This window comes from Dipodomys merriami, unplaced genomic scaffold (assembly GCF_024711535.1).
Source record: "Dipodomys merriami isolate MVZ:Mamm:240054 unplaced genomic scaffold, mDipMer1.0.p SCAF_17, whole genome shotgun sequence".
NCBI classification, from domain to species: Eukaryota; Metazoa; Chordata; class Mammalia; order Rodentia; family Heteromyidae; genus Dipodomys; species Dipodomys merriami.
This window is the reverse complement of record NW_027203048.1, coordinates 9,777,489-9,795,012: the sequence shown is the minus strand read 5'-3', so window position 1 is coordinate 9,795,012 and position 17,524 is coordinate 9,777,489. Positions and strand designations below refer to the sequence as shown.

Sequence of the window (17,524 nt, the reverse complement as noted above, 5' to 3'; positions counted from 1 at the left end):
AACTCATCTCCAACTGGGGGTGGTACTGTGGCTCAAACTGGTAGAGCACTTGAGTGAAAAAACTCAGGGACAGCACCCAGGACCTGAGTTCAAGCCTCAGGACAGGACAAAAACAGAAAAACAAAACAAAAAGATAAGGACTGGGCCCTTAAATGGTGTGCCCAATAATTTTGCCTGCTTCACAGTTTTGTCAAGGGTCAGCCTTTGGCTGATCTGGGAAAGACGGGCCCAGAGCCTTGAAGAAGAGATTCTATGATGTCAGCATCGATCTTTATGACACAGACTGGATTGCTACGAACTGCCTTCAGGGAACAGGCCCTCAGCTCCCACTGGGGGCGGCAACGCCGCCCCTTAGAGTCCCAGTCTCCCAGAGCCTTTTACCAGCTGGAGCGGTTGCTGCTGTTGGGTGTGATAAGCCATCTCAGCCAGGACCAGGCTGAAGCAAAGAACATCAGTATTTGGAGAGACGAGAGTTCAGGGGAACCAGTGTGGCAGAAAACCAGGATGTTTGCCAAATCTCTGCAGGAGGATTAGGAGGCACAAGCCTGTCCCACAGAAGACTCGGCCTGGCTAGAAGGAAAAGCTAGAGGGCAGCGCTCAGACCAAATTCTGGATCAGTGAGTTTTGGGTGAGAGATGCAGGGGGCAGAGGAGGTATGTTCTACTTACTGCTCTGTGACTCCATTTCTCTCTCTCTCTCTCTGTCTCTGTCTCTGTCTCTCTCTCTGTCTCTGTCTCTGTCTCTCTCTCTCTCTCTCTCTCTCTCTCTCTCTCTCTCTCTCTGTCTCTCTCTCTCTCTCTGTCTCTCTCTCTCTCTCTTTGTCCTCCTCCCCCTCCCAAGGTGTTCTCTTTGTTGAAGCACCTGTGTAACACAGTGGAGAGAAAGCCTCCTTGGTTAAGAATTCACAATACTAGAGCGCCCTCCCTTCCATTCCCACCTGTCTCCATCTCCTCTCCTCTCCTCCCCACTTTTCACATTCTCTGGAGCATTCAGACCCCAAGGGTGGCAAAGATAAGAGTCTTAGAGTTCAGCTTGGAAATTGGGCATCCAAAGCAGAGAAAGCCCAGAAACCAGTCCTCTTGAAATCTTGGCCTTTGTCTCTTTCTCTACAGGTTCTATGGGCGTGTTTGCTTCCTGGCCTCACTTACAGTTGCTGCTGCCCTTCAACTCACAAGACAGCTCTGATTTCCATCCCCATACATCCCTCACCAATGGCTGGCAGTGAAGAAGCTTAGAACCAGAGCTGGGTGTCTAGAGGACTGGCTGTCTCCTTGGCAGTAGTTAATGCCCGCTGCAACATCAGGCCCCCAGCGATACTGCACATAGAAGGTAGCCCCGATTCTCAGCCACAGCTGGCCTCCGATCTCCGACTGTGCTAGGTCTCTAATCCTGGTCGGGTCGTGTCCCACCCCAGTCTCTTCTGGATTCAAGGCAATGTTGCCTCAAAACAAGGAACAGGCGCTGCTACAGAAAGCAGTGCCCCCCGGGTGCCCCCCTCAGAGCCCCTCACGATTTGTGGACTCCCTTCCATCCAACCCACCACCTCTTCCTCCCAAGCAGTCCCTCCCCACTTCCTATCCTCCTTTCTCTTCCCCCAAGTCTCCCACCCCGCCTCCTCCTAGGCCCCACTCACCAGGCCCCCTTTTCTTCTCTTCGGAATCAAATTCTAACGTTGCTCCACCCCACTGCTCCAAGTCCTCTCTCCCAAGTTCTCCCCTTTATTTTCACCAGAACTATACCTCTCTCTCCCCTCCCTGGTCCTCCTCTCCCTCCAACCACCCGCTGTACCTCTCTTCTCCCCCCACCGACCCCACCTCCCCCCACTCTCGCTGCCAGTCTCCCTCCCGCGGCCCCCCGGACCTCCCCAGCTCCACCACCGTCCCGTCCCCCAGCCTCAGCCTTCCGTCTCCAGGGGACCACGCTAACAGGCAGACATGGCGGTGGCCTCCATGCAGAGACACCGGATCCCCTGGAGCGGCGGGGGGATGCGTGGCAAGCGAGAGGGACCCTGCGGAGTTCAGGGACCCAGGGGCCCTGGCCCTGGTCCTGGCGGGCCATCTGGGACACCGCCGCGTCGCCCAGGACCTGCGGCTTCTGCTTCTGCAGCGCCTGTTGTTAGGCACAACCGGCAAGGCGCCAGTCGTGGAGTATCCCATATGTCTGGTGTGTCTCCGGCCCCGCAGCCCCTCTTGCCCCACTCCCGAGTACAAGACTGGACCCCGCCTGCTTGCATTCCCCCAACTACTGCCCTGTGCACAGGGCCAGGAGTCTGCGCCTGTCCGCATAGGAATCGGCTTCGGCCTCCGTCTGGCTCGGGGCCAGGCCAGGGCCTTGCATCTGGTGCCGGAAAGAAGGCCGAAGGCAGGGCGTCGGGGCGAGGCCGCGCAGGCCCCGGGAGGTCCAGCAGCAGCTACCCAGGCGCCATCAACTCCGGCCCCCGGCTCACCTTCCCAGGCCGGGAGTCTCAGGTCTGCAGGCTTTCAATCACCAACCTCCACCCCACATTCCCGGCCTCCGCTTCCGGCACCAAAACAAGCCTCTGCCTCCCCGAGGCCCAGGGCTTCTCCTACCCCAAAGAGGCCTGCCTCTCCAGAGCCTATTCTCCGAAAATCGCCATCCTAAATCCAGAACCACGAAGGCGCCCGAGAGCACACCCTCCCAACTCCACCTTCCCGGCTAGGCCGCCCCAGATTTCCGAGAGTCCCCGAGACACCTTGAAGGGCTGGCTGGCCGGAGGTCAAGTGTCTTCTCCTGCTCTGAATCCTGGGAACCCCTTGTGGAGTCTCCTCTCTCCTGGCTGAAGAGAGGACCTAGGCTCCCAAGGCCCTAGTCGGCCTTCAATGTATCCAATAAAGCCCTATCCGGAGAAACGTGTGTCTTTGTACTGCTGCGCCCACACAGTGGGTGCTAGGCCCCAACAGGGAGGGCTGACAAAACAAAGGGGTCAAGAACAACAGGTGTCCTGCATCCCAGGAAGGCAAAGGATCCATAGTCCACTAGGACTTGAGAAGCACAGAGGACTCAGCCAGGCCCTTCATGTTTAATTCAACCCTGTTGACCAGACACGCAGCAACCTCCAACGATGAAGCCACTGCGCTCATGCGCGCATGCCTCTTGGGGGGGGGGGCACTGGGAGGCCACACGGCCCAGCTGCGCATGCTCCTTGCGAGGGACGTGCACTTCTAGCAAGGGATCCTCACACTGAAGCCCCAGGGTGTCTTCAGAAGAGTGGGGTGGGACTGGAGGGAGGGAAAAAAACTGGGAGACTGAGGGAAGGGGTGACATTGTCCATAAAGAAATGTACTCATTACCTGACTTATGTAACTGTAACCCCGCTGTATATCACTTTTTTTTAAGAAGGGGGGGAGTGTGGGGTGCCACGCACTTAAGACCCCTTCCCAGGGCGCAGTCAGAAGGGAACAGCCATGGTGGCAGAAATCTGTGGGCAGCAAGAAGAGAATGGAGAAAAGATGCTGTGGAGCATAGTGAATGGTTTCCTGCCACTAGAAAACAATGACTGGGATTTGATGCCAGGTTGGAAGGCCATGGTGCCTTGGGACGAATCACTTCCTCTCTGGAGTAAAATATAAACGTGTATCCAGGTGCAAACGGTCCTGATTCGAAAAGGGGAGGGGTGGTATTACACACTGGTCCTGGGGCTGGAACTGAGGGGTCCTGGGCGCTGTCATGGAGCTTTGGTGCTTAAGGCTAGCTCTTTGCCCACAGCTCCATTTCCAACTTTTCGGTAGTTAACTGGTGATCAAGAGTCTCAAGGACTTTCCTGCCCGGGCTGGCTTCGAACACCTCCATCCTTCACATCTCAGCTTCCTGAATAGCTGGGATTACAAACCTGAGCCACCAGCGCCCGGCTTTTTTTGTTTTTTGTTTTTTTAAAGAAGGGTCTCGCCTTGAATTTTTACGGACCTGCGTCTGCCCAGGATTTACTAAAACCTGCTCCGCCCGCCTCCCGGCCTCCCATGCCCCGCACAAAGATGGCGAGCTCGGGAGGACGGAGAACCGGATCTACGCCGAGTTCCGCAATCCCACGGCCGGTTTAGTGCTGACGCGTACCAGCCGCCTGCGCCTGCGCAGAGAGCCGCGGGCCGGGGCGCCTGCGCACTGTGCGCCTGCGCGCCCGAGTCGGACTTCCCCGCGCTGAGCCGCAGAGACCAGCGGTGGTTCGGTGGTGACCCGGCCCGCGGGTGTGGAAAGAGGGTCGGGAGCGCTCCTGGCGGCGACGCGGCCCCGTTCAGCAGCGGCAGGGGCTGAGGTCAAAGGCCGGGCGCGGCATGTCGTGAGTGCCGTGGGGCCGGCAGTGGACGCGCGGCGCGCAAGATGGACCGGCGCCGGGCTCTGGAGCTGTACCGGGCCCCGTTCCCGTTGTACGCGCTGCGGATCGACCCCGGCGCGGGGCTGCTCATCGCCGCGGGCGGAGGAGGCGCCGCCAAGACCGGCATAAAGAACGGCGTGGTGAGAGCGCTGGGCTCCCGGGCCGGGTCACACGGGGGGTCCAGGCTCGGACCCCGGCTGCGTGCTTTGGGTCCTGCCTGTTTCTGGCGGGGAAACCCGGCCTGCCGCGCGTCCCGGTGCGGATTTCGGCCGAGAACTTATTCAGCGGGCCGGTGAGAGACTCTTGAGGTAGAGTGAAAGCCGCCGCCCGCTGCCTGGGCGGGAAGACTGAGCTCGACCCCAGGAGTAGCCCCGGAGTTGGAGTTCCCCGTGTCGGGGAACCTCATCGGCCCTCCAGCCGCGCAGGTGGTACCCATGGCTAGGGTTCCTTCTTCATTCCTCAGTTTCATCTTGTAGTTCTGTAAACTGGAATCCCAGTCCTGCTTGCTGTACAGCTTGGGGAGACCCAAATAAGAGATGGGGATCTGTGACCTGCATGGTGCAGGAAGCAAAGGAGGAGGAGGGCATCAGGCTAGGAGGTGAGTTTGTCTTACCTGCCTTCTAGGCACTCCTGAACTTTGCCCGTCCTGGCTCTCTCTCTCATAGCACTTTCTGCAGCTAGAGCGGATTAATGGGCGCCTGAGCGCCTCCTTGCTGCACTCCCATGACACCGAGACGCGAGCTACCATGAACTTGGCACTGGCAGGTGACATCCTTGCTGCAGGACAAGATGCCCACTGTCAACTCCTACGCTTTCAGGCCCACCAGCAGAAGGGCAAGAAGGCAGAGAAAGCAGGTAAGCTTTGAGAAAGGATTAAGATCCTTCTCCATCTCTAAAAAAAAAATCGGGACTGGTGGCACACCACTGTGTAATGACAACTCAGGAGGCAGAGATGGGGAATATAGTTTTGGAGGCCAGCCAGAGCAAAATGTTAGCAAGACCTCATCTCAACCAAGAAGCTGGGCATGGAGTTACACACCTGTCATTCCAGCTTCACAGGAGGCATATAGGTAGAAGGATCACTGAGGCAGGCCCTAAAGCTAAACCAGAGACCCTATCTAAAAAAGTAACTATAGCCAAAAAGGACTACAGATGCGGGTCAAGGAATAGAGCACCTGCCTAGCAAGCTTGAGGCCTTGAGTCAGTCAATCCTAGTACTCCATCCCCACCATATAAAGGTGGGGTCGTCTCATAGTAGCAGCTAGAGGCTGTATATCACCTGTTATATAAAGAGGGTCCTAGTGGCCTAGATCCTGGGAAGGTGTTTGTGTTGCAGGTTCTAAGGAGCAGGGGCCTCGACAGAGGAAGGGGGCAGCCCCAGAAGAGAAGAAATCTGGAGCTGAAAACAAGCATGAAGGCATAGAACTCAAGGTAGAGAATCTGCAGTCCGTGAGGACAGACTTCAGCCCTGATCCGCTGCAGAAAGTTGTGTGCTTCAATCACGATAATACTCTGCTTGCTACTGGAGGAACAGATGGCCACATTCGTGTCTGGAAGGTATGGTTTGGGGAAGGATTGGGGAAGATGCGTGTCAGTCGCAAAAAAAAAAAAAAAAAAAAAAGATCAGAATTGTGAGAATCTTAACGTGAGTTCTGGCAGACTTGTGAGTGGCCTAATGAAGAAACAAGGGATTGGGTTACTCTTACTATATACCTGGCCTAACCATGGTGGTAGCTTGGCTGCAGGTACCCAGCCTGGAGAAAGTTCTGGAGTTCAAAGCCCATGAAGGGGAAATTGAAGACTTGGCTCTTGGGCCTGATGGCAAGGTGAGATGGGGGGTATAAGAAGGGGGAGGTGCAGGAAAGCGGGAGTATTTACGCTGCTTGTAAAATAAGGAGATGCCCTAACTGCCCATTTTTAAATTTTTTATTCCTGACTAGTTGGTGACCGTGGGCTGGGACTTTAAGGCCTCTGTGTGGCAGAAGGATCAACTAGTAACACAGTTGCACTGGCAAGAAAATGGACCCACTGTTTCTGAGACACCTTACCGCTACCAGGCCTGCAGGTGTGAAGGCCTGGGAAGGTGGCTGAAATAGGCTCCAGCCAGTGGGGCTGGGGGGAGGGGGGAATGTTAGTGTGAAGAGATGGGGGTACTGGGGAGGATTGTGGCCTTGTCCCGTTGCCCCATGCCTGACCAGGATATAGGAGGGCACAAACCATTCATGAAGGCTGAACAGCTCCTTGCCTGGCCCCCAGGTTTGGGCAGGTTCCAGACCAGCCTGGTGGACTGAGACTCTTCACAGTGCAAATCCCCCACAAGCGCCTGCGCCAGCCCCCGCCCTGCTACCTCACAGCCTGGGAAGGCTCCACCTACTTGCCCCTTCGAACCAGGTCCTGTGGCCATGAAGTCATCTCCTGCCTGAGTGTCAGGTGTGAGACAGTGCTGGCTTGGCTGGGTAGAGGGTGCTGGGGGGCTCAAGGAAGGAGGGCTGCCTGTCTCTGGTGAGTAAGGGTCTCTGCCCAGGCCTCCGGAACAAGGTGTACTCTGTTGTTCGTTGCAGTGAATCGGGTACCTTCCTAGGCCTGGGCACTGTCACTGGCTCTGTTGCCATTTACATCGCTTTCTCTCTTCAGGTAATGGGCAGAGTCTGGCACAGCATGTGGGAGGGCTGCAGGCCTGTTCTGCTCTGTGTGCAGAAAGGAAGTCCACTGGGGGTGGGGAGTACATTTCCAGAAGGAAGTTTCAACAAATTCCCTCACTAGTTTTCTTCTGCCCCCAGCGCCTCTATTACGTGAGAGAGGCCCATGGCATCGTGGTGACCGATGTGGCCTTTCTACCTGAGAAGGGTCGTGGTCCAGAGCTTCTTGGGTCCCATGAAACTGCCCTTTTCTCTGTGGCTGTGGACAGTCGTTGCCAACTGCACCTGCTACCCTCACGGCGTGAGTCATTGGGGTGGAGGGTATCACCCCACATTTAGCTGTAGCAAAAACCAGTCCCCTGGAGAACGGAATGCTTGTTCATAACCATCTATCTGCCTCCTCCCTGAATGAAACAGGTTGAGGATCTTGGTTTTCAGGTTGTAAAGTTCCTCTGTCCACTCACTTCTTCCCTTCCCTACTCTCAGGGAGTGTTCCTGTGTGGCTGCTGCTCCTGCTGTGTGCTGGACTTATTGTTGTCACCATCCTGCTGCTCCAGAGTGCCTTTCCAGGCTTCCTGTGACCTCCCTTCCCCCTGGGACTTGGGGGCCTGGACACTGCTACTTTCTAGAGCACAGTGGGGGCCTGGACTCACAGTGCTCCATCTATTTGAGTCCATAGCTGAGGCTGACTCCGGTGAGACTGATGGACGCTGCTTGTCCTCAGTTAAATATTGCTGTAGCCCTGTGTGACTGTGGGTCCCCAGAGCCCTGCATTCAATTCCTGTGGATCCACCCAGGACAGAGGTGTCTGAAGTCCAGGCTATCCTCCCTGCCTCTGTCCTCTGCCTAGCGGAGGCTTCAGAGTTGAGTTTGTCCTTCTCCAGAAACATGTGAAGGTGCCTAAGAGCTTGGAGGCACTGCCATCCTTCCTACAAAAACTCCTCCACCCCTCAACAGCCTTCACATGAAGCCCCTGGCTTTTGCTGGGACAAGGACCAGCCTAGTCATTCCTGTTAGGGTGAGAAGGGGCAAAAAGAAAATTCGGGAGTGGTATTGTATGGGTTCAGGCAGGTAACACCAAGCCAGCCAGTTTAAATACACAATGAGTTCCTGGATGGTCTACTCCAGACTTGAGGGAAGGGAAATGAACCTCAGCTCATTAGGCAGGAAGAGTTGATATTTAATAAACAAGGGAAGAGTGAACTGAGACCCCAAATGGCTCTCTTGTCAGCTCTTTCCATTTTCAGACGAGTGTGCCCTGAGGTCCAGCAGCTCTGCCGGGTGCTGGAAGATGGCTCTGGCATACTGATGCAGGAGGCGGCTCATGTAGCAGTGCTGCCAGGGTAGCAGTCCTTCCAGGAAGCCAATGTGGCCACCGCGAGCCGTGACAAGCAATGCGACATTGGGAGAACGCTGGATGGCCTGCAGAGGAAAAGCTAGGAGGGGTTCAGAGGAGGTCAGGAACCTGGCCTTCAATGAGAACCCACATGCTGTCCACTTGCACCTCACAGTCCACTTTCCCAGGCCCATGGCTTCCTGATTCAGCCTACTCACCATGGGCTGGGGAGAAGGGGTCATCTGCCGCATTGAGGCAGAGCACGGGCATCTGGATGGCATCTACTTTGGTTCTTGGGCTCGATGCTTGGTAATAGTCATCACAGTCTTTATACCCAAAGGCCACAGATGTGTAGCGCTCATCAAGCTGGCGAATTGTGCGGGCCTGTGGTAGAGGTAGGATAGGCTAAGATAACAGAGGATAGGAAGATAGCAGACTAATATTGGACTGGTGGGGGTGGGGGTGAAATATACCTTTACCACGAAGTCTACATCCAACACTTTTTCAATCGTCTTTCTGTTTCTGGAAAGAGTACATCAGTTTGTCTTGATGCTTCTTGCATCTGACCCAAAACCTGCAGCCTCTGTCTTACTATCTCATGTGAGAAAGCCCAGATTAGAACTGACCCAAATACTGAAAGAGCCTGGTACACTTGCCATCCTATCCCGTCTTTTGTCCCCTCCACTTGTCCAGAGCCCCTCTACCTGTCCACAAGCTGGCAGAGCCCTGCCGTGAGGGGCTGATTGAAGAGTAATGAGTTGAGGGGCGTCTCCAGCGAGCGCACAGTCTCAAAGGAATCCCAGCATGCAGACAGAGTCAGTCCTGCCACCAGCCTGCCAGCCTTCCCAGTTCGTGCCAGGTAGTTCAGCACCAATATACTGCAGGATTTGGCAAAGGGCCATAAAGAGTGGTTTGCCTGAGTGTTCTGGGGCAGAAGAAAAGGCAGGGACATGGAGGAGGGAAGAAAGACTAGACCCTCGGGTTAAGCAAGGTAACCATTACCCTCCAAAAGAGATGCCCACAGCCAGTAGTGGAGCTTGGGCATAGCGGCACTTTATGTGGTTCACAGCTGTCTCTAGATCTTCAGTGTTGCTGGCACAATAAGCCCTGTGGGTCTGAGGGCAAACAGGATCATTGGACAGGGAGGGAGGCTCTTGCCAGAAGTAACAAAATGGAAGGACTCAGAAATGGGGAAGGGAAGAACAGTATGAAGGTAGACAGAGCCCCATGGCCAAAGATCTCTAAAGGAACTGGGGACAGGGCCACCATGGCAAAGGAGGGTACTACTCACCAGAAGTTCTTCCCCTCTGCTACCTCGGTTATTAAATACGACGGCCCTGGGGTGCACACAGGTGTGTAAGTCAGGCCCTCCCCAGCCTGCCCCTCCCTTTCTGGTAGTCTCTAGTGTGAGGGTCAAACTGCCTTCTCCCACTACAGGTTCTCAGTCACCCTCACCCCTGGGCTGTGCTCATCCTTACCTGTAGCCATCCCTCAAGGCTTGGTCAACCAGGTACAAGATGTAGGACTCCTGGCTACTGCCACTGATGCCTGGAAGTAGCAACACTATGGGCTGGCTGGTAGGGTCAGAGGAGTGGCCACTATTAGGCTGCTCAGCCCAGTCGAGCAGGAACTGGCCTCCATCTGGGGTTTGGATAACTTCACTGGGGTTTAGGAGAGAGAGACATACAGCTGGTATTAGGAATTTGATTTCAAGTGTTCATCTTCCACCTACCCACAAACAAGTCCCACAGTTTGCTATAGGTATCATTGGAAGGCCTACTTTATGTTCAAATATATAGCTGGCTGAAGTAGATTGGGGAGAGATTGAATATTATCTCTGTGCCCTAAAATCACAGGTAAATGGGGCAAAGATTACCAGTATGTATGCACATATGCGTGCACGCATGTGCCAGTACTGGGGTCTTAAACTCAGGGCTTGAATGCTGTCCCTTCCTTAGCTTTGTCACTCAAAGCTGGCGTTCTACCACTTGAGCCAGTCCTGGCTTTTTGCTGGTTAATTGGAGATAAGAGTCACAGGCTTTCCTGCCTAGGCTGGTTTTGAGCCATGATCCTCAGATCTCAGCTCCCTGAATAGCTGGGATTACAGGCATGAGCCAGTGGCATTTGGCTGATTACCTTCATTATAAACAGGTAGATCAGTGTTCCTGAGATACTTACAACTTCATGTTGACCTTGTTCTGTCTCTTACCTCTGATAAGGAACTCGGGGTTTTGGCTGCATGAAGACTCGTAAGATAGTTTGTAGCCGTCCCTCAAAACACCACAATGTAGGGTAGAAAGTCTTCACAGTGATAGGACAGTATTGCTCCAGGAAGGCCAGAAACTGGGGCCCAGCAACCAAGCGAGGCCTCTGTAATCACAGTGCACAATCTGCTTCACTGCCCTGGTTTGGGGTCCAGGCTAGAGATGCCCACACCAGAAGGTGAGTGACTCCCCAGACGCTAGTCTGGAAGACACTGCTTTGTCAAGGTGAGCATCCAGCACCTCAGATAATAAAATCGACTAGTGCCCCAAAGAAGTGTCACTTCTCCAAAACTGAACCCACAGCTGCTGACAGTACTGACTCCCAAGCTCAGCCTATCTGCACCTCAACCTCACCTGGGGGAGAACCTTTAAGAGCCAGAAATGTAACATAAACTGCCCAGCTGATTGCCTGTACTAGGGTTTGTTCATTTCCACACCATTTCATCTAACCTTTGCCTTATGCCTGAATTACCCAGTCATCTTCCTGAGGCTTGCTCTGGCCAGTTGGCTTCTCCCAGTTTTAGCACCTCATTGTCTGTACATTCTTTTAAAATGTTTTATTGTTATTGTAGAGGTGCTGCACAGAGAGGTTACAGTTAAAGTGAGATAAAGGGTATATTTCTTTTTGGACAATGTCACCCCTTCCGTCACTGTTTTTCCCTCCCATCCCCACCCACAGGTTACATAGTACCATGGCTGCATTTATTCTATGTCACTCCATTTCTGCACTCCCCTTTATCCTCCCGAAGACAGATAAGTCAACAAATAAGATGAACAACAACAACAAAAAAAAAAGCACATAGGCATTGAGCCTTTGTGGTCCTTCCCTAGGAACATCCTCCTTTGGTCTTACTGTTCCTTAATGTGTGTGTTCACTAATGAAGGGCTTCTTTCTACCAGAACACCTCATTTTCTCTTACTTGTAGAGTCACTGCTGTTAGACCTTACTCTGCAGGAGGAATGATCCTAATGTGAACAGATGTTCCTTTTTGCCATCCAGGGGAAAGGCAACAGTGATGGGATTAACATGAGGTCAGATGACCATTTCTTTGCTTGCTTCTGCCCTGTCATAAAGTAAATAAGGGCCAGGCCACATGGGAGGATTAGTAAGGAGGAGTACTCAGAACAAAGTCAAAATGACTCCTGCTCACTAACAGAAAGAGTGAGGCTGGGGAGGTAGCTTGCATTACAATAAGTTTTTTTGGGTATTTTAGTCACTCACGGGGCTTGAACTCAGAACCTGGACACTGTCCCTGAGCTCTTTTCCCTTAAGGCTGGTGCTCTACCACTTTGAGCCAAAGATCCACAGGCTGGTGGCTCACACCTGTAATCCTAGATACTCAAGAGGCTGAGATCTGAGGATCACAATTTGAAGCGAACGGGGCAGGAAAGTCCATGACACTCTTTATCTCCATTTAACTACCAGAAAACTGGAAGTGGCACTGTGGTTCAATGTGGTAGAGTACTAACCTTGAGTGCAAAAGCTCAGGGACAGTGCTCAGGCCCTAAGTTCAAGCCTCATGATTGTCAATTTTTTTTGGTGGGTGGGGGATCATGGGGCTTGAACTCTGGACCTGGGCTCTGTCCCTCAGCTCTTCAGCTCAAGGCTAGCGCTCTACCACTTTAGCCACAGCACCACTTCCAGTTTTCTGGTGGTTTATTGGAGGTAAGAGTCTCACAGACTTTCCTACCCAGGCTGGCTTTGAACCCCGATCCTCAGATCTCAGCCTCCTAAGTAACTAGGATTACAGGTAAATTAGGATTACAGTAAAAATTTTTTTAAAAAATCACTAGATTTACCATAGTACAAGGTCCTATCCCCAACAACACCCCCCCAAAAAAAAAGCATTTTGAAGAAATTTAAGGTTTAGTTTCCTCTTTCTTTAAAGTCCCAATCTTCAAAAGACTGGGCAAAGGATAACTAGAGGGGTCAAGTTGTGGGACTGTTGAGAAGTGACTTGGCACTCAGACCCTATTACTTCAATGAATCATTGTATGCTCTATGCAGGCACTAGACTAACCCCAACTATATGAGATAAGCCATAAATAAAGAAATTTTAGAGCTGGGCGCCAGTGGCTCACACCTGTAATCCTAGCTACTCAGGAGGCTGAGATCTGAGAATCACAGGTCAAAGCCAGCCCTGGCAAGAAAGTCCATGAGACTCTTATCTCCAGTTAACCACTCAGAAAACAGAAGTGGCACTGTGGCTCAAGTGGTAGAGCACTAGTCTTGCTTGAGCTGAAGAAGAGCTCAGGGACAGCACCTAAGCCCAGAGTTCAAACACTATGACTGACCATAAAAAGAAAAGAAATTATTGGGGTGGGGGTGGGGGGAGATGGGAAGGGATGGGAAGGGGAAACAAAGGAGGAGGTAACAATGCTTGCCCATGTAATTGTAACCCCTCTGTACAGTATTTTCACAATTAAAAAAAAAAAGAAATTATGGGGGCTGGGAATGTAGCTTAGTGGTAGTGTGCTTGCCTGGCATGCATGAAGCCCTGGGTTCAATTTTTCAGTACCACATAAACAGAAAAAGCTGGAAGTAGCCCTGTGGCTCAAGTGGTAAAGTGCTAGCTTTGAGCAAAAGAAGCTCAGGGACAGAGCCTAGGCCCTGAGTTCAAACCCCAGGACTGGCCCCCCCCCCAAAAAAAAAATTCTCAGAAATAAATTGGTTTGCTCAAAGGTACACAGCAACCAAGAGGCAAAGCAAAACAAGATATCACACCAATACTTATAAATAAAATTTGTTATGTGCTCATTATGTTCTAAACATTGTGCAAAACCATTTCCATGATTTTACCTTACAGTGGTAAGTTCTATGAGATAGGTCCCTCTGTGTGAATAGATTTAAACATCAAATTACTTGACAAAAATCACAAAGCTTGCCACAGCTACTTTTACACACCTGGGGATCCAAACCCAGGTCTTCTTACCCTTGAACTATGCCATTTAGTCACTTCATATATCACCTCCTAATAACCAAGAAATTGAGTTGCTACCAATTTATTAAGGCCTTGATCAATGAGCTCAGTTGTGTAGAGCAGGCCAATAACTCTAGCAAGGTGCTTCTTGACTCAAGTCTAAGAATTAATAATATGCCACTGTGTGCTGGAGACAAATCATATTAATCCTTGGGACTTCTCTTGCATTTTGACTAGTATTTGGAAGTCAAGAAAGGATTTATGGAGCTGGACACCCACCAGTGGCTCATCCTGTAATCCTAGCTACTCAGAGACTGAGATCTGAGAATCATGGTTCAAAGCTAGCCTGGGCTTTCTGTGAGTCTCTCTCTCTCTTTTTTTTTTTTTTTGTCTTTTCTTTTTTGGTACTGAGGATCAAACCCAGGACGTCATTCTTGCTAGGCAAGCGCTTTGCCACTGAGCTACATCCCAGCCCTGTGAGGCTCTTAATCTCCAATAAACTACTCAGGAAAAAATGGAAGTGGCACTGTGGCTCAAGTAGTAGAGCACTAGCCTTGGGTAAAAGAAGTTCAGGGAGCCAGGCATCAGTGGCTCACACCTGTAATTCTAGCTTCTCAGGAGGCTGAGATCTGAGGATCATGGTTCAAAGCCAGCCAGGGCAGGAAACTCCGTGAGATTCTTATCTCCAATAAACCAATAGAAAACCGGAAGTGGCACTGTGGCTTAAGCATTAGAGCGCTTGCCTTGAGCTGAAGAGCACAGGGACAGTGCCCAAGCTAGAGTTCAAGCCCCATGATCAACAACAACAACAAAAAAAAGGAAGCTCAGGGACAGTGTCTAGAACCTGGGTTCAAGCCCTGGGACCAGCAAAGGGAGCCGGGCTTAAGGTATAAAGTGGCAAAGGCTCTGACTTTTCTGTGATTGGTTACAAGCAAAGGAAAATGGTCCACTCTGAAGTGACTGACTTTCCAAATTTGATGTATGAAGTAAGGCTTACAGAGTATTGTTAGATTCGGGCTTTTTCCATTTTTTTAAGGAAGATGTTATTTTATAATTGTTGCTATATTATTAGTGGTGGGGATTGAACCCAGAACCTCATACATGTGGTGTATACATTCTATCATTGAGCTAAACCTCTAACCTCTTACTTTTTATTTATTTATTTTTTGTCAGTCGTGGGGCTTGAACTCTGGGCCTGGGCGCTGTCCCTCAGCTCTTCAGTTCAAGGCTAGCACTCTACCACTTGAGTCACAGTGCCACTTCCAGTTTTCTGACTGTTTATTTTTCACAGACTTTCCTGCCCGGGCTGGCTTTGAACCGCGATCCTCAGATCTCAGCCTCCTGAATAGCTAGAATTATAGGCAAGAGCCACCGGTGCCCGGCAATTTTTAATTTTTTTTTTTTGCTGGTCATGGGGCTTGTCCCTGAGCTTTTTTGATCAAGACTAGTGTTCTACCACTTGAACCACAACTCCACTCTTTTTTTTTTTTGGTGCTAAATTGGAGAAAAAGAGTCTCATGGATTTTCCTGCCAGGGCTGGTTTTGAACTGCAATCCTCAGATCTCAACCTCCTGAGTAGCGAGGATTACAGGTGTGAGCCATCAGCACCCAGCTCCCTTTACTTACTTTATAAACAATGCATACTAATGTAGAAAGTTCTGGGGGAAAAATTTTTTTTTTGGTTAGTCGTGGGGCCTGAACTCTGAGCTCTTCAGCTCAAGGCTAGCATTCTACCACTTAAGCTTCAGCGCTACTTCTGGCTTTTTTTTGCTTATGTGGTGCTGAGGACTCGAACCCAGGGCCTCAAGCATTCAAGACAAGCATTCTACCACTGAGCCACCTTCCCAGCCCCTGAAAATATTTTTAAAAGTCTAAGTAATATAAAATCTCCCATAGGTCTTTAATGTTTTAATTTTAACATGGTGAATGGTAATCCCTTTGTACAACTACTTAAATATAATTTTTAACAAATATTTATGGTGTTCAAAATTGAACCCAGGGCTTTTTGCATGCTAAATACATGCTCAGGGCTGGGGGCATGGCTCAAGTGGTAGAATACCTGCCCTGTGAAGCACTCTACCACTGAGTCACCTTCCCAGCCCCTGAACAATTTATCTTTAAAAGACAGTTATCTTGGAAGGTATGGCTGAAGTGGCAGAGTACCAGTCTTGAGTTCAATTCCTAATAACACCAAAACAAAAACATCAAGCTTTACCACTGAGCTATGCCCAAACTATTTTCTTTTGTGTGTGAGTTCCAGTCCTGGGGCTTGAACTCAGGGCCTAGGAGCTGTCTGTGAGCTTTTTTTTGCTCAAAGCTAGCACTCTATCACTTGAGCCACAACTCCACCTCTAGCTTTTTTGGTGGATAATTGGAGAAAAGAGTCTCACAGATTTTTCTTGTCTGTACTGGCTTTGAACTCTGAACCTCAGCCTCCTGAGTAGCTAGGATTATAGGTGTGAGCCACGAATACCCAGCAAAGCCATTTATTTATGTTTTGTTTGGCCTGGGGCCTAAACTCTGGGCCTGGGCGCTGTCCCTCAGCTCTTCAGCTCAAGGCTAGCACTCTACTACTTGAGCCACAGTGCTACTTCTGGCTTTTTCTGCTTATGTGGTGCTGAGGAATCGAACCCAGGGCCTCATGTATGCAAGGCAAGCACTCTACCACTGAGTCACCTTCCCAGCCCCTAAACCATTTCTTTTTTAAAAGACGGTATGGCTGAAGTGGCAGAGTACCAGCCTTGAGTGAGAAGTCCTGAGTTCAAGCTCCAGTACTGGCATGCACACTTGTACACGTGCACGTATGCATACACACACACACACACACACACACACAATAGTGCCCAAGCCAGCTCGTAATTTCTGGGCTCAAAACATTCTTCTGCTGCCTCAGTCTCTCAAGTAGCTAGAACTACAATTGCAGGTGACACAGTGCCAGGCTTCTAAGGTGCTTTTTAATAGGCTTGCTATACTCAATTTTTAACAACAGATATTACTAAAGATCAAATGATTTAGCTTTCAGCCTGGCACTGGATGGCTCATGTCTGTAATCCTAGCTGCTCAGGAGGCTGAGATGCAAGGATCACAGTTCAAAGCTAGCCCGGGCAGGGAAATCCATGACACTCTCATCTCCAGTAATCACCAGAAAACCAGAGGTGGAACTGTGCTCAAAGTGGTAAATCGCTAGCTTTGAGCCAAAGAAGCTCAGGGACAGTGCCCAGGCCCTGAGTTCAAGCCCCAGGACAAAAAAAAAAAAAAAGCTTTCTCTTAATATGTAGACCATGTATTCTACATATATTTTAATCTAAATTCAGTGAGAAAAATCTTCAAACTGATCAAAACCAAGATCAGTCACTCGGTCTCATGTAGAGTACATGTACAGACCTTAGGCAAGGCTGGATGCACAAGAACAAGTTCATTCCTCTGAGCTAGGTGGGAACCCCAGCCTACCCTCAGGGCAGGTAAATTGATGGCCCTGCAAAATTGATGGAGGTGGTGTTCCAACCCCACAAGCCTGAGGTTCCACTACTCAGTGCAGCTAAAGAGAAACTTAGACCATTTAAACAGCATGCATCTCTCTGACCCTAGCCTGACTCCAAATGTCAGTCCACATTATAGGGGGCAGCACCCAGTTGGCCCAGCTGTCAGAGAGCAATGCAGAGGAACTAGGGAGGCAAAGAACCCTATCTCCATTAGGTGATAATAGGGAAAGGGGTGCATAACCACCCAAGCTTCCAAAAAGAACTTGAGCCCTCTCTGGGGGCTGTCTCCCACACCCGAGCACCTCAAACCCAAGGGCCAGAGCACTGGGGCCCACACCCACCTGGGGCACACATGCCCAGTAGTAGCCCAAGTAGAGGACAACGCCAAGAGGCAAGAGCAGGGAGAAAGTCTCGGTCCAAGAGCCGCTCTGGGGACTCAGGGAGAAAGCCAGCATCCTGTGCAGGTTGAGAGGTCCCGGCTCCCAGGCTCTGGGGGCCCGCTCCAGCTCTTGAACTCTGACTCTTTCACCGCAGGTTGGCGCGGCCCGCCCC

At 51.1% G+C, this 17,524-nt stretch overlaps 3 protein-coding genes across 4 annotated transcripts; 2 read left to right on the top strand and 1 right to left on the bottom strand.

Moving 5' to 3' along the window:
* Window positions 1-299: 299 nt before the first annotated feature.
* On the top strand, window positions 300-2,861 carry Prr30 (proline rich 30). Of its 2 annotated transcripts, none has more exons than XM_070024990.1 (2): window positions 300-617; window positions 1,113-2,861. In XM_070024990.1, exon 2 carries the CDS (start codon window positions 1,435-1,437, stop codon window positions 2,620-2,622), a length of 1,188 nt encoding a protein of 395 aa, XP_069881091.1. In that variant the 5' UTR covers window positions 300-617; window positions 1,113-1,434; the 3' UTR covers window positions 2,623-2,861. The 2 variants fall into 2 exon arrangements, with proteins under 2 accessions (XP_069881091.1, XP_069881092.1); XM_070024991.1 differs by having other exon boundaries at window positions 300-628.
* Window positions 2,862-4,134: 1,273 nt separating this feature from the next.
* Preb (prolactin regulatory element binding) lies at window positions 4,135-8,178 on the top strand. The gene is made up of 9 exons (XM_070025219.1): window positions 4,135-4,470; window positions 4,996-5,185; window positions 5,667-5,887; window positions 6,076-6,156; window positions 6,271-6,395; window positions 6,587-6,760; window positions 6,892-6,964; window positions 7,111-7,270; window positions 7,456-8,178. Exons 1-9 carry the CDS (start codon window positions 4,336-4,338, stop codon window positions 7,548-7,550), a joined length of 1,254 nt encoding a protein of 417 aa, XP_069881320.1. The 5' UTR covers window positions 4,135-4,335; the 3' UTR covers window positions 7,551-8,178.
* Abhd1 (abhydrolase domain containing 1) lies at window positions 7,915-17,507 on the bottom strand. The gene is made up of 9 exons (XM_070025220.1): window positions 17,314-17,507; window positions 10,515-10,675; window positions 9,784-9,966; window positions 9,597-9,642; window positions 9,308-9,420; window positions 9,010-9,183; window positions 8,779-8,827; window positions 8,524-8,689; window positions 7,915-8,405 (listed from the first exon to the last, which is right to left on the bottom strand). Exons 1-9 carry the CDS (start codon window positions 17,425-17,427, stop codon window positions 8,197-8,199), a joined length of 1,215 nt encoding a protein of 404 aa, XP_069881321.1. The 5' UTR covers window positions 17,428-17,507; the 3' UTR covers window positions 7,915-8,196.
* Window positions 17,508-17,524: the final 17 nt, after the last annotated feature.

Excerpts from the sequence above, each read along its gene's own strand:
- Prr30 (XM_070024990.1), top strand. The coding sequence starts at position 1,435 with ATGTTGCCTCAAAACAAGGAACAGGCGCTGCTACAGAAAGCAGTGCCC.
- Preb (XM_070025219.1), top strand. The coding sequence starts at position 4,336 with ATGGACCGGCGCCGGGCTCTGGAGCTGTACCGGGCCCCGTTCCCGTTG. Across the intron at positions 5,186-5,666 it reads CAAGAAGGCAGAGAAAGCAG|GTTCTAAGGAGCAGGGGCCT; the intron begins GTAAGCTTTGAG and ends TTTGTGTTGCAG. Across the intron at positions 7,271-7,455 it reads GCACCTGCTACCCTCACGGC|GGAGTGTTCCTGTGTGGCTG; the intron begins GTGAGTCATTGG and ends CCCTACTCTCAG.
- Abhd1 (XM_070025220.1), bottom strand. The coding sequence starts at position 17,427 with ATGCTGGCTTTCTCCCTGAGTCCCCAGAGCGGCTCTTGGACCGAGACT. Across the intron at positions 10,676-17,313 it reads ACTGGGCATGTGTGCCCCAG|AGGCCTCGCTTGGTTGCTGG; the intron begins GTGGGTGTGGGC and ends CTGTGATTACAG. Across the intron at positions 9,643-9,783 it reads GCCTTGAGGGATGGCTACAG|GGCCGTCGTATTTAATAACC; the intron begins GTAAGGATGAGC and ends TGTGCACCCCAG.